A 16,152-nucleotide genomic window follows, 5' to 3' on the forward strand; every position below is an offset into this window, starting at 1 on the left:
ATCAATGCTTTATATCAATGCTTTATATCAATGCTGTATATCAATGCTGTATATCAATGCTTTATATCAATGCTTTATATCAATGCTGTATATCAATGCTGTATATCAATGCTGTATAACAATGCTGTATATCAATGCTGTATATCAATGCTGTATATCAATGCTGTATATCAATGCTGTATATCAATGCTGTATATCAATGCTGTATATCAATGCTGTATATCAATGCTGTATAACAATGCTGTATATCAATGCTGTATAACAATGCTGTATATCAATGCTTTATATCAATGCTGTATATCAATGCTGTATAACAATGCTGTATATCAATGCTTTATATCAATGCTGTATATCAATGCTGTATATCAATGCTGTATAACGATACTGTATAGTAAGCTACTGTATCAATAGATCTAGTTATTCACATATTTTTGTGATTGAACAAGCATTTCGCTGCGCTCGCAATAACATCTGCTAACCATGTGTCTGTGACCAATAAAATGTGATTTGCTTTGCATCTTGCTCTAAACACAACACTCCTGTTTATGTCTGATTATCTCAAGACAAGTAAAGCTTTGACACGAACTGGTGTGTGTTTCACCTAATTCAGCTCTTTCAGATCAGTGTAGTTGAATTAAGGTCAAATTAAAGGAGACTGAGAGGATGCAAAGGCGAGAAAGACACTTTAAACTTTTGAAAGGGTATTTGATTGACACACTTTGCGGCCAATAGCAGGACATTGCCGGGTCCACGGAGGCGTGTCTAACGCCCATTTTTCTCAACACACGAAAACCAATCATACAGTAGGCTCCTCCTATACGTTGACAGACACTGTGATGACCAATGAGAAGAGGTGTAAGTGTATGACAGGCGGAGCCACGGTCTGGAGCAGAGTCTGCGTGTCGCCTGACCGGATGATGACTGACTGAAGTTTTATCACTGTAGTTTTCTATTCCGTGTTTTCTATTCATTTAAATAGCGCGTCACTGTAGCCCTGTTATTTAGAATCTAGTTACGGAGCCTAACCCAAATCTGACAACAATCACGTTTTAACAGTCGACTTGACTTTTACGCTTTTTTTCCGTGAAAGGAAACTCCAGTTCGCAAGTGAGAGAGCGCAAAGATCCGACCCATCTCTCTCTCTCTCCCTGTCTCTCCGAGAATCCTGAGTTGAGTCCGCCGGAGAGAAGAGCAGCAGCCATGGGGAACCGGGGCATGGAAGACCTTATTCCCCTCATCAACAAGCTCCAGGACGCCTTCAGCTGCATCGGCCAGAGCTGCAACCTGGACCTGCCGCAAATCGCCGTGGTCGGAGGGCAGAGCGCCGGGAAAAGCTCTGTTCTTGAAAATTTCGTTGGAAGGTGAGTAGTAATGGTTAGCTCTGGTCCTTGGCGTTACTACGCGTTCATACATTTATGAGTGAAAGAGGGAACGCGCACTAACGCTCTGGACCAGAGCTGGGTAACGGGTTGAGTATAGAAATACTATACACATAGATAGTCATATATCTATATAAAGTGAAGGGTTGGATGCATGCTGGCGGAGCTTTGGGGCTTTTTACATAAAGTTTGTAGTGCAAGTTATATGCTATATATACCGTCCCTTGCATGGCGTAAAAGTAGCCAACGAAGCAACATCGGGTCTACGAGTTTTCACGTCTTTTTTCCGGTTCTGATGAGCGGGTTTATTCACGAATAACGTTTACGCACTTTGCGCAACTAGCTGTCAAAATAAAGGGATAAAAGGCGTGGGGGGAGAGATAGTGGGGGTTTGAGAAAGGGGGGAGGAGACTGAAAGAGAGTCTCTCTCTCTCTCTCTCACACCCACACACACACACACACACACACACACACACACACACACACAGCAATCAGCTCATAGACCTACAGTATGTCTGTCTGTTATATTGACTCTATCCTATCGAACTTTAACATGGATCCTGTGTGTGTGTGTGTGTGTGTGTGTGTGTGTGTGTGTGCGCACATGCGTGTGTTCTTGTGTGTATGTTTCTGTTTGTGTGCCAGTGTGTGTGTGTGTGTGTGTGTGTGTGTGTGTGTGTGTGTGTGTGTGTGTGTGTGTGTGTGTGTGTGTGTGTGTGTGTCAGTGTGTGTGTGTGTAGACTGGTGTTGTAGTTTATAACCTAACATTATATAATATTCAATAGATTGGTCTGTATAATTTGGTCTGTGTCGTGTGTTAGCTTCATCGAGAGGTAGAGAGAGACGTCCCAAATTGAACCTTATTCACCACATAGTGTATTACTTATGAAGGGAATAGGGTCCATAGTGTAGTACTTAGTGCACTATAAAGGGAATAGGGCCCATAGTGTTTTACTTAGTGCACTATAAAGGGAATAGGGTCCATAGTGTTTTACTTAGTGCACTATAAAGGGAATAGGGTCCATAGTGTATTACTTAGTGCACTACTTTTAAAGGGAATAGGGTCCATAGTGTAGTACTTAGTGCACTACTTATAAAGGGAATAGGGTCCATAGTGTAGTACTTAGTGCACTACTTATAAAGGGAATAGGGTCCATAGTGTTTTACTTAGTGCACTACTTTTAAAGGGAATAGGGTCCATAGTGTAGTACTTAGTGCACTACTTATAAAGGGAATAGGGTCCATAGTGTATTACTTAGTGCACTACTTATAAAGGGAATAGGGCCCATAGTGTATTACTTAGTGCACTACTTATAAAGGGAATAGGGCCCATAGTGTGGTACTTAGTGCACTACTTATAAAGGGAATAGGGCCCATAGTGTAGTACTTAGTGCACTACTTATAAAGGGAATAGGGCCCATAGTGTAGTACTTAGTGCACTACTTATAAAGGGAATAGGGCCCATAGTGTGGTACTTAGTGCACTACTTATAAAGGGAATAGGGCCCATAGTGTAGTACTTAGTGCACTATAAAGGGAATAGGGCCCATAGTGTTTTACTTAGTGCACTATAAAGGGAATAGGGTCCATAGTGTATTACTTAGTGCACTACTTATAAAGGGAATAGGGTCCATAGTGTATTACTTAGTGCACTATAAAGGGAATAGGGCCCATAGTGTATTACTTAGTGCACTACTTATAAAGGGAATAGGGCCCATAGTGTTTTACTTAGTGCACTACTTATAAAGGGAATAGGGCCCATAGTGTATTACTTAGTGCACTATAAAGGGAATAGGGCCCATAGTGTATTACTTAGTGCACTATAAAGGGAATAGGGCCCATAGTGTTTTACTTAGTGCACTACTTATAAAGGGAATAGGGCCCATAGTGTAGTACTTAGTGCACTACTTATAAAGGGAATAGGGCCCATAGTGTATTACTTAGTGCACTATAAAGGGAATAGGGCCCATAGTGTATTACTTAGTGCACTATAAAGGGAATAGGGCCCATAGTGTTTTACTTAGTGCACTACTTATAAAGGGAATAGGGCCCATAGTGTTTTACTTAGTGCACTACTTATAAAGGGAATAGGGCCCATAGTGTTTTACTTAGTGCACTACTTATAAAGGGAATAGGGTCCGTAGTCTATTATTTTGTATGAAAGATAACACATTTTCTGTCCCTCTCATGCCCCCTCCATATTTACATACTCCTGCGTGTTAGCCTGTATGTGTGTGTGTGTGTGTTTGTGTGTGTGTGTGTATGTGTGTGTGTGTGTGTGTGTGTGTGTGTGTGTGTGTCTCAGAGAGATAGACAGTAGGGGCATTGATGGGGTGGCTGGGTGGTGAGGTCATTATTGATGTCATAAGCTGTGATGTCATATGTCATCTCTGGTGGACAGTGGTGTGTGTGTGTGTGTGTGTGGTGGCTGCAGTAAGTCTAGGGGTCAACCCTATGAAGTAGTGCACTACACCCTATTTGCCCTAGTCAATAGTAGTGCACTACATAGGGAATAGGGTTCCATTTGGGTTCCATTTGGTGATCACTTCCTTCCTTCCTGTCTGCTTGGTCAGGGCTAAACAGTTAGGAAGAAGTGATGTGTGTATGTATGTATGTATGTATGTATGTATGTGTGTGTGTGGGGGGGAACTGTCCCTGACAAAAAAAAATATTGGTCGCCTGAAAGTCGTCTATTCTCCTCCAGCTCTTGCTGGCTTTTCCAGATTCCGACTTTACTCTCCTGAAGTTGCCACCTTTCTCATGTGGATTATCAATGTATCTTACCGTTTCTACCGATCTGCCTGTTATGCTTTTCATGGAACAGCTTCATTTGTAATAACGTCTTCGTGTCTCTAAATCCTTGTCATGTGGTTCATCAACATTCTATCCAAATCTAAATAAACACGATACAAACCTAAAAAGTAACTTATATTGCCATTGTCATCTATGTAAAGACAGCCTACATAAAGCCAACACATAAAAACATTGTCAACTATGTAAAGACAGCCTACATAAAGCCAACAAATAAAAACATTGTCAACTATGTAAAGACAGCCTACATAAAGCCAACAAATAAAAACATTGTCATCTATGTAAAGACAGCCTACATAAAGCCAACAAATAAAAACATTGTCAACTATGTAAAGACAGCCTACATAAAGCCAACAAATAAAAACATTGTCAACTATGTAAAGACAGCCTACATAAAGCCAACAAATAAAAACATTGTCATCTATGTAAAGACAGCCTACATAAAGCCAGCAAATAAAAACATTGTCAACTATGTAAAGACAGCCTACATAAAGCCAACAAATAAAAACATTGTCAACTATGTAAAGACAGCCTACATAAAGCCAACAAATAAAAACATTGTCAACTATGTAAAGACAGCCTACATAAAGCCAACACATAAAAACATTGTCAACTATGTAAAGACAGCCTACATAAAGCCAACAAATAAAAACATTGTCATCTATGTAAAGACAGCCTACATAAAGCCAACAAATAAAAACATTGTCAACTATGTAAAGACAGCCTACATAAAGCCAACAAATAAAAACATTGTCAACTATGTAAAGACAGCCTACATAAAGCCAACAAATAAAAACATTGTCATCTATGTAAAGACAGCCTACATAAAGCCAACAAATAAAAACATTGTCAACTATGTAAAGACAGCCTAAATAAAGCCAACAAATAAAAACATTGTCAACTATGTAAAGACAGCCTACATAAAGCCAACAAATAAAAACATTGTCAACTATGTAAAGACAGCCTACATAAAGCCAACAAATAAAAACATTGTCATCTATGTAAAGACAGCCTACATAAAGCCAACAAATAAAAACATTGTCAACTATGTAAAGACAGCCTACATAAAGCCAACAAATAAAAACATTGTCAACTATGTAAAGACAGCCTACATAAAGCCAACAAATAAAAACATTGTCATCTATGTAAAGACAGCCTACATAAAGCCAACAAATAAAAACATTGTCAACTATGTAAAGACAGCCTACATAAAGCCAACAAATAAAAACATTGTCAACTATGTAAAGACAGCCTACATAAAGCCAACACATAAAAACATTGTCAACTATGTAAAGACAGCCTACATAAAGCCAACAAATAAAAACATTGTCATCTATGTAAAGACAGCCTACATAAAGCCAACAAATAAAAACATTGTCAACTATGTAAAGACAGCCTACATAAAGCCAACACATAAAAACATTGTCAACTATGTAAAGACAGCCTACATAAAGCCAACAAATAAAAACATTGTCATCTATGTAAAGACAGCCTACATAAAGCCAACAAATAAAAACATTGTCAACTATGTAAAGACAGCCTACATAAAGCCAACAAATAAAAACATTGTCAACTATGCAAAGACAGCCTACATAAAGCCAACAAATAAAAACATTGTCATCTATGTAAAGACAGCCTACATAAAGCCAACAAATAAAAACATTGTCAACTATGTAAAGACAGCCTAAATAAAGCCAACAAATAAAAACATTGTCAACTATGTAAAGACAGCCTACATAAAGCCAACACATAAAAACATTGTCAACTATGTAAAGACAGCCTACATAAAGCCAACACATAAAAACATTGTCAACTATGTAAAGACAGCCTACATAAAGCCAACAAATAAAAACATTGTCAACTATGTAAAGACAGCCTACATAAAGCCAACAAATAAAAACATTGTCAACTATGTAAAGACAGCCTACATAAAGCCAACACATAAAAACATTGTCATCTATGTAAAGACAGCCTACATAAAGCCAACAAATAAAAACATTGTCAACTATGTAAAGACAGCCTACATAAAGCCAACACATAAAAACATTGTCAACTATGTAAAGACAGCCTACATAAAGCCAACAAATAAAAACATTGTCAACTATGTAAAGACAGCCTACATAAAGCCAACACATAAAAACATTGTCAACTATGTAAAGATAGCCTACATAAAGCCAACACATAAAAACATTGTCAACTATGTAAAGACAGCCTACATAAAGCCAACACATAAAAACATTGTCAACTATGTAAAGACAGCCTACATAAAGCCAACACATAAAAACATTGTCAACTATGTAAAGACAGCCTACATAAAGCCAACACATAAAAACATTGTCAACTATGTAAAGACAGCCTACATAAAGCCAACAAATAAAAACATTGTCAACGATGTAAAGATAGCCTACATAAAGCCAACAAATAAAAACATTGTCAACTATGTAAAGACAGCCTACATAAAGCCAACAAATAAAAACATTGTCAACTATGTAAAGACAGCCTACATAAAGCCAACAAATAAAAACATTGTCAACGATGTAAAGATAGCCTACATAAAGCCAACACATAAAAACATTGTCAACTATGTAAAGATAGCCTACATAAAGCCAACACATAAAAACATTGTCAACTATGTAAAGACAGCCTACATAAAGCCAACAAATAAAAACATTGTCAACTATGTAAAGACAGCCTACATAAAGCCAACACATAAAAACATTGTCAACTATGTAAAGACAGCCTACATAAAGCCAACAAATAAAAACATTGTCAACTATGTAAAGATAGCCTACATAAAGCCAACAAATAAAAACATTGTCAACTATGTAAAGACAGCCTACATAAAGCCAACAAATAAAAACATAGCCGCCTGCAGGTAGAAAATCTCCTGATAAAATGTTTTATATTGAATTCGTTAACAGAAATGACTGTAACCAAAGTAACAAACATTGTAGATTAGAAATGATAGCAATTAACAGTAAATGTACTCCTGGTGATATATATATATATATAACATTGGGAATTGATAGACACTAACAATCAGATGCAAATTCACACAATGAAGTTATGAAACAATGTGCCCAAATTGGCAGGTGAGAGCGCATTCTGCACAGAGAAGTACATTGTACATCTGGGAGCTGCATGGTCTGACTTCTGCATTGGGCCTTGCAGCATTTACAGTGATACGACCTCAGGAGAAGTCAGGGCCTCAGGAGAAGTCAGGGCCTCAGGAGAAGTCAGGGCCTCAGGAGAAGTCAGGGCCTCAGGAGAAGTCAGGGCATTTATGCTTCTTGCGCTTCGCAGAGCAGTGCAGAGTTGTTGTCAAGGAAGTGTGTTTGTGTTTTCTACCGGATGTAATCTCCCCCACCTACCATTTTTTTAAAAATAGTTTTATTTTATTTCACCTTTATTTATTTATTTTATTTTTATTTAGGTAGGCCAGTTGAGAACACCTTTATTTAACCAGGTAGGCCAGTTGAGAACACCTTTATTTAACCAGATTGGCTAGTTGAGAACAAGTACTCATTTACAACTGCGACCTGGCCAAGATAAAGCAAAGCAGTGTGACACAGACAACAACACAGAGTTACACATGGAATAAACAAACATACAGACAACAACACAGAGTTACACATGGAGTAAACAAACAGACAGACAACAACACAGAGTTACACATGGAGTAAACAAACAGACAGACAACAACACAGAGTTACACATGGAATAAACAAACATACAGACAACAACACAGAGTTACACATGGATTAAAACAAACATACAGACAACAACACAGAGTTACACATGGAATAAACAAACATACAGACAACAACACAGAGTTACACATGGAATAAACAAACATACAGACAACAACACAGAGTTACACATGGATTAAAACAAACATACAGACAACAACACAGAGTTACACATGGAATAAACAAACATACAGACAACAACACAGAGTTACACATGGAATAAACAAACATACAGACAACAACACAGAGTTACACATGGAGTAAACAAACATACAGACAACAACACAGAGTTACACATGGAATAAACAAACATACAGACAACAACACAGAGTTACACATGGAATAAACAAACATACAGACAACAACACAGAGTTACACATGGAATAAACAAACATACAGACAACAACACAGAGTTACACATGGAATAAACAAACATACAGACAACAACACAGAGTTACACATGGAATAAACAAACATACAGACAACAACACAGAGTTACACATGGAGTAAAACAAACATAAGGTCAATGATACAGTAGAACAAAAAGTATATATACAGTGTGTGCAAATGAGGTGAGATTAGGGAGGTAAAGGCCATAAAATAGGCCATAGTGGTGAGGTAATTACGATATAGAAATTAAACACTGGAGCGATAGATGTGCAGAAGATGAATGTGCAAGTAGAGATACTGGGGTGCAAAGGAGCAAAATGAATAAATTAATACAGTATGGGGATGGGGTAGTTGGATGGGCTATTTACAGGTGCAATGCTCTGTGAGCTAACCAATCATGTCAATGTAGAGCTGTACAGAGCCCTCTGCATTGGTACAACATTTGGGAGGCGCTTGGCGTTGCGGTAGGGAGTGCCGTTGGGCCTCTGCATTGGTACAACATTTGGGAGGGGCATGGCGATGTGGTAGGGAGTGCCTTTGGGCCTCTGCATTGGTTCAACATTTGGGAGGGGCATGGCGATGTGGTAGGGAGTACCGTTGGGCCTCTGCTTGCCTCTGGAGGCTCTGCAATTGGGTCACACCCTCCATATGGAGCCTCTGACCATATCTTCAGATCAAGTATAAATAGGCTTTTAGTCTCAGCCTCCATAATGGATTAGTGCCCTGAGATGGGCGCAAGTATATATGTATTTGTTACTGCTCGACTCAAACAATCTTGGTCAACCAACAGCCTGACGACCAAACAATCGACCAGTCAACTAATTGGGGTCAGCCCTAATGTACTGTATGTGTGTGTGTGTGCAATAGTGGTTGGTTGGGAGAAACTTGACTGTCCGTATTCCCCTCCCCCTTACTGTCCTGGATCTAACACACACACACACACACACACACACACACACACACACACACACACACACAGATGCTTTCAGGGTCCTGGGTTGATGCAAAGACGTTGACCTGGAAATTATTTGATTTCCATCGTATATCCCCCTCTCGTTCTCTCCCTGTATCTCTCTCTCGCTCTCTCTCTCTTTTCTCTCACTGTTTTTCCATCTCTCTCTCTCTCCCTCTCTCTCAATTCATTTTCAATTAGCTTTGTTGTCATGACGTATTGATTATAGTGCCAAAGCACAATGTTACATTAGAAAAACACTCTTAGAACAAAAGGGTTCTTCGGCTCTCCCCGTAGGAAATCCCTTTTTGGTTCTAGGAGACCCTTTTTGGAAAGGGCCCTACATGGAACCCAAAAGGGTTCTTCGTCTGTCCCCATAGGAAACCCCTTTTTGGTTCTAGGGAGACCCTTTTTAGAAAGGGCCCTACATGGAACCCAAAAGGGTTCTACCTGGAACGAAAAAGGATCTATCTGGAACCAAAAAAGGTTCTTCAAAGGGTTCTCTGGGGACAGCTGAATAACCCTTTTAGGTTCTAGAGGTCTTTTTATTCTTCTAAGAGTGTAATGAACAATTATTAATAATGAACAGGTTATGGAGTGGTCTCCGTGTGTGTGTGTGTGTGTGTGTGTGTGTGTTAAATGATCTGTGTCTTTCTTCAAGGGACTTTCTACCCCGGGGCTCTGGTATCGTGACCCGAAGACCTCTCGTCCTTCAACTGGTCAACAACCAAGCAGGTGGATATGCACACACCCTCACGCACCTACGCACGCACGTATGAGGGAGAAATGTAGAAAACTGATCTCACCATAGAATGACTTAGAACTCTAGAATTAGAATGGACACTGTCTAAAAATTACCTTAGAACTCTAGAATGGACACTGTCTAAAAATCACCTTAAAACTCTAGAATGGACCCTGTCTAAAAATTACCTTAGAACTCTAGAATGGACACTGTCTAAAAATCACCTTAAAACTCTAGAATGGACCCTGTCTAAAATCACCTTAAAACTCTAGAATGGACACTGTCTAAAAATCACCTTAGAACTCTAGAATGGACACTGTCTAAAAATCACCTTAGAACTCTAGAATGGACCCTGTCTAAAATCACCTTAAAACTCTAGAATGGACACTGTCTAAAAATCACCTTAGAACTCTAGAATGGACCCTGTCTAAAAATCACAAGGTCTGTCAAGTTGGTTGTTGATCATCGCTAGACAACCATTTTCAAGTCTTGCCATAGATTTTCAAGTTGATTTAAGTCAAAACTGTAAATAGGCCAGACAGGAACATTTAATGTTGTCTTGGTAAGCAACTCCAGTGTATATTTGGCCTTGTGATTTAGGTTATTGTCCTGCTGAAAGGTGAATTTGTCTCCCAGTGTCTGTTGGAAAGTAGTTTGAACCAGGTTCTGTGCTTAGCTCTATTCGGTTTATTTTTATCCTAAAAAAACGTGTTGCAAACAGGATGCATGATTTTTAATATTTATATTTTCACTCTGTCATTTAGGTTAGTATTGTGGAGTAACTACAATGTTGTTGATCCATCCACAGTGTTCTTCTATCACAGCCATTAAACTCTGTCATTTAGGTTGGTATTGTGGAGTAACTACAATGTTGTCTATCCATCCTCCGTTTTCTCCCATCACAGCCATTAAACTCTGTCATTTAGGTTGGTATTGTGGAGTAACTACAATGTTGTCTATCCATCCTCCGTTTTCTCCCATCACAGCCATTAAACTCTGTCATTTAGGTTGGTATTGTGGAGTAACTACAATGTTGTCTATCCATCCTCCGTTTTCTCCCATCACAGCCATTAAACTCTGTCATTTAGGTTGGTATTGTGGAGTAACTACAATGTTGTCTATCCATCCTCCGTTTTCTCCCATCACAGCCAATAAACTCTGTCATTTAGGTTCGTATTGTGGAGTAACTACAATGTTGTCTATCCATCCTCCGTTTTCTCCTATCACAGCCAATAAACTCTGTCATTTAGGTTAGTATTGTGGAGTAACTACAATGTTGTCTATCCATCCTCCGTTTTCTCCCATCACAGCCAATAAACTCTGTCATTTAGGTTGGTATTGTGGAGTAACTACCATGTTGTCTATCCATCCTCCGTTTTCTCCCATCACAGCCAATAAACTCTGTCATTTAGGTTCGTATTGTGGAGTAACTACAATGTTGTCTATCCATCCTCCGTTTTCTCCCATCACAGCCAATAAACTCTGTCATTTAGGTTAGTATTGTGGAGTAACTACAATGTTGTCTATCCATCCTCCGTTTTCTCCTATCACAGCCAATAAACTCTGTCATTTAGGTTAGTATTGTGGAGTAACTACAATGTTGTCTATCCATCCTCCGTTTTCTCCCATCACAGCCAATAAACTCTGTCATTTAGGTTAGTATTGTGGAGTAACTACAATGTTGTCTATCCATCCTCCGTTTTCTCCTATCACAGCCAATAAACTCTGTCATTTAGGTTAGTATTGTGGAGTAACTACAATGTTGTCTATCCATCCTCAGTTTTCTCCCATCACAGCCAATAAACTCTGTAACTGTTTTAAAGTCACCATTGTCCTCATGGTGAAAACCCTGAGCAGTTTCCTTCCTCTCTGGCAACTGAGTTAGGAAGGACGCCTGTATCTTTGTAGTGACTGGGTGTATTGATACACCATCCAAAGTGTAATTAATAACTTCACCATAACATTCTCAAAGGGATATTCAATGTTTGCTTCTTTTTGTTGACCCATCTACCAATATGTGCTCTTCTTTGCAAGGCATTGGAAAACCTTCCTGGTCTTTGTGGTTGAATCTGTGTTTGAAATTCACTGCTCGACTGAGGGACCTTACAGATAATTATATGTGTGTGGTACAGAGACGAGGTAGTCATTCAAAAAGTATGTTAAACACTATTATTGCACACAGAGTGAGTCCATACATCTTATTATGTGAAATGTTAAGCACATGTTTACTCCTGAACGTATTTAGATTTGCCATAACACAGGGGTGGATTACTTATTGACTCAAGACATTTCAGCTTTTCATTTTTAATGAATTTGTCAAAAAATGTAAAAACATAACTCAAATTTGGCATGATGGGGTATGGTGTGTAGGCCAGTAACACAATCTGAATTTAATCAATCATGACATGTCATGACATGCTTCGTTTTTGTGGTGACTTACAGATGTTTTCTCTCTCCCTCTAACCTCTTCCCTCCCTCCCTCCCTCCCTCCCACCTCTTCTCTATGTCCCTCTCTCCCTCTAACCTCTTCCCTCCCTCTCCCTCTAACCTCTTCCCTCCCTCTAACCTCTTCCCTCCCTCCAACCTCTTCTCTATGTCCCTCCCTCCCTCTAACCTCTTCTCTATGTCCCTCCCTCCCTCTAACCTCTTCTCTATGTCCCTCCCTCCCTCCCTCCCTCTCTCTCCCTCCCTCCCTCTAACCTCTTCTCTATGTCCCTCCCTCCCTCTAATCTCTTCCCTCCCTCCCTCTCTCTCTATCCCTCTCTCTGCCTCTCTCTCCCTTGAACCTCTTCTCTATGTCCCTCCCTCCCTCCCTCTCTCCCTCCCTCTAACCTCTTCTCTATGTCCCTCCCTCCCTCTCTCTCCCTCCATCCTTCTCTCCTTAATAACAGAGTATGCTGAGTTCCTTCATTGTAAAGGTCGTAAGTTTGTGGACTTTGATGAGGTGCGTTTGGAGATTGAGGCCGAGACTGATCGCATCACTGGGTCCAATAAGGGAATCTCTGCTGTTCCCATCAACCTCCGAGTCTATTCCCCTAATGGTACACACACAGACACAGACACAGACACACGGACACACGGGCACACACACACACACACGGACACACACACGGACACACAAGCACGGACGCATGCAAACATAGGCACACACGAACATGCAAAACACACAGTCCTGAATGCAGTTATGCTTTGTTAGGTTCTGGTAAACAGAGTGAACAACTAATGGACAACTAGTCAAAGCAGAAACCACATCTTTTCCCCCACTGGGTCAAACAGCTGCACAGCACAAAGTTTCCAACAGCACCAGTATGTATACCCTCCTTTAGGCAGTCTCCTGCTCGTCTAAACACTACGTCTATGTTGCTAGGCAGGAAGTCAAGTGATGTGTTTAATAAAACTGTTCCTTCTCCCTTCATCTGACCTGACCTCGGCCCACATTCCTCCCTAGTCCACATCTGACCTGACCTTGGCCCACATTCCTCCCTAGTCCACATCTGACCTGACCTCGGCCCACATTCCTCCCTAGTCCACATCTGACCTGACCTCGGCCCACATTCCTCACTAGTCCACATCTGACCTGACCTCGGCCCACATTCCTCCCTAGTCCACATCTGACCTGACCTCGGCCCACATTCCTCCCTAGTCCACATCTGACCTGACCTCGGCCCACATTCCTCCCTAGTCCACATCTGACCTGACCTCGGCCCACATTCCTCCCTAGTCCACATCTGACCTGACCTCGGCCCACATTCCTCCCTAGTCCACATCTGACCTGACCTCGGCCCACATTCCTCCCTAGTCCACATCTGACCTGACCTCGGCCCACATTCCTCCCTAGTCCACATCTGACCTGACCTCGGCCCACATTCCTCCCTAGTCCACATCTGACCTGACCTCGGCCCACATTCCTCACTAATCCACAGCGATCCAACCTTATCAGTGACCGTAACCATTAACCAGTATAGCCAGTATTTCAAACTACAACCCGACAGTCCCTCCTTTTTCAATAGTATTTCCATACTGTTCAACATCACATAAACTTTGAAATGACTTATAAATGAACAGAAAATAAAACATGGTTCACTTTCACGGTTGATTATTTTGTTGACACGTCCGAGACTAATGTCCTCTGATCTGTAATTACACTATGGACTCTCATTTCCATCTCTCGTCGGACAACTGATAATGACTTTTCAGCTGGAGATGTTGACTTCATCCGTTTCAGCTGGAGATGTTGACTTCATCCGTTTCCGCTGGAGATGTAGACTTCCTGCGTTTCAGCTGGAGATGTTGACTTCATCCGTTTCAGCTGGAGATGTTGACTTCATCCGTTTCAGCTGGAGATGTTGACTTCATCCGTTTCAGCTGGAGATGTTGACTTCATCCGTTTCAGCTGGAGATGTTGACTTCATCCGTTTCAGCTGGAGATGTTGACTTCATCCGTTTCCGCTGGAGATGTTGACTTCATCCGTTTCAGCTGGAGATGTAGACTTCATCCGTTTCCGCTGGAGATGTTGACTTCCTCCGTTTCAGCTGGAGATGTTGACTTCATCCGTTTCCGCTGGAGATGTAGACTTCATCCGTTTCAGCTGGAGATGTTGACTTCATCCGTTTCCGCTGGAGATGTTGACTTCCTCCGTTTCCGCTGGAGGTGTTGACTTCCTCCGTTTCCGCTGGAGGTGTTGACTTCATCCGTTTCAGCTGGAGATGTAGACTTCCTCCGTTTCAGCTGGAGATGTAGACTTCCTCCGTTTCAGCTGGAGATGTAGACTTCCTCCGTTTCAGCTGGAGATGTAGACTTCCTCCGTTTCAGCTGGAGATGTAGACTTCCTCCGTTTCCGCTGGAGGTGTTGACTTCATCCGTTTCAGCTGGAGATGTTGACTTCATCCATTTCAGCTGGAGATGTTGACTTCCTCCGTTTCAGCTGGAGATGTAGACTTCCTCCGTTTCAGCTGGAGATGTAGACTTCCTCCGTTTCCGCTGGAGATGTTGACTTCATCCGTTTCCGCTGGAGATGTTGACTTCATCCGTTTCCGCTGGAGATGTTGACTTCATCCGTTTCCGCTGGAGATGTTGACTTCATCCGTTTCCGCTGGAGATGTTGACTTCATCCGTTTCCGCTGGAGATGTTGACTTCATCCGTTTCCGCTGGAGATGTTGACTTCATCCGTTTCCGCTGGAGATGTTGACTTCATCCGTTTCCGCTGGAGATGTTGACTACATCCGTTTCAGCTGGAGATGTTGACTTCATCCGTTTCCGCTGGAGATGTTGACTTCATCCGTTTCAGCTGGAGATGTTGACTTCATCCGTTTCAGCTGGAGATGTTGACTTCATCCGTTTCCGCTGGAGATGTTGACTTCATCCGTTTCCGCTGGAGATGTAGACTTCCTCCGTTTCCGCTGGAGATGTAGACTTCCTCCGTTTCAGCTGGAGATGTTGACTTCCTCCGTTTCAGCTGGAGATGTTGACTTCATCCGTTTCCGCTGGAGATGTAGACTTCCTCCGTTTCAGCTGGAGATGTAGACTTCCTCCGTTTCAGCTGGAGATGTTGACTTCATCCGTTTCAGCTGGAGATGTTGACTTCCTCCGTTTCAGCTGGAGATGTAGACTTCCTCCGTTTCAGCTGGAGATGTAGACTTCCTCCGTTTCAGCTGGAGATGTTGACTTCCTCCGTTTCAGCTGGAGATGTTGACTTCCTCCGTTTCAGCTGGAGATGTAGACTTCCTCCGTTTCAGCTGGAGATGTAGACTTCATCCGTTTCAGCTGGAGATGTTGACTTCATCCGTTTCAGCTGGAGATGTAGACTTCATCCGTTTCAGCTGGAGATGTAGACTTCCTCCGTTTCAGCTGGAGATGTAGACTTCATCCGTTTCAGCTGGAGATGTAGACTTCATCCGTTTCAGCTGGAGATGTTGACTTCCTCCGTTTCAGCTGGAGATGTTGACTTCCTCCGTTTCAGCTGGAGATGTAGACTTCCTCCGTTTCAGCTGGAGATGTTGACTTCATCCGTTTCAGCTGGAGATGTAGACTTCATCCGTTTCAGCTGGAGATGTTGACTTCCTCCGTTTCAGCTGGAGATGTAGACTTCATCCGTTTCCGCTGGAGATGTTGACTTCATCCGTTTCCGC

The 16,152-nt window shown here is 41.4% G+C and overlaps 1 protein-coding gene across 4 annotated transcripts in view; it reads left to right on the forward strand.

Moving 5' to 3' along the window:
* Positions 1-883: 883 nt before the first annotated feature.
* LOC110519517 (dynamin-2) overlaps positions 884-16,152 on the forward strand; it is a 70,748-nt gene continuing 55,479 nt past the window's right edge. For 2 of the 4 annotated variants that reach the window (XM_036939953.1, XM_036939952.1), the window contains exons 1-3: positions 884-1,361; positions 9,942-10,015; positions 12,914-13,063. In XM_036939953.1, the coding sequence (XP_036795848.1) occupies positions 1,201-1,361; positions 9,942-10,015; positions 12,914-13,063 (385 nt within the window). In that variant the 5' untranslated portion in view covers positions 884-1,200. The remainder of the gene's footprint in view (positions 1,362-9,941; positions 10,016-12,913; positions 13,064-16,152) is intronic. The other 2 variants (XM_036939950.1, XM_036939951.1) reach the window with 1 other exon arrangement.

The sequence above is a fragment of the Oncorhynchus mykiss genome, chromosome 13, assembly GCF_013265735.2.
Source record: "Oncorhynchus mykiss isolate Arlee chromosome 13, USDA_OmykA_1.1, whole genome shotgun sequence".
Taxonomy (NCBI): domain Eukaryota; kingdom Metazoa; phylum Chordata; class Actinopteri; order Salmoniformes; family Salmonidae; genus Oncorhynchus; species Oncorhynchus mykiss.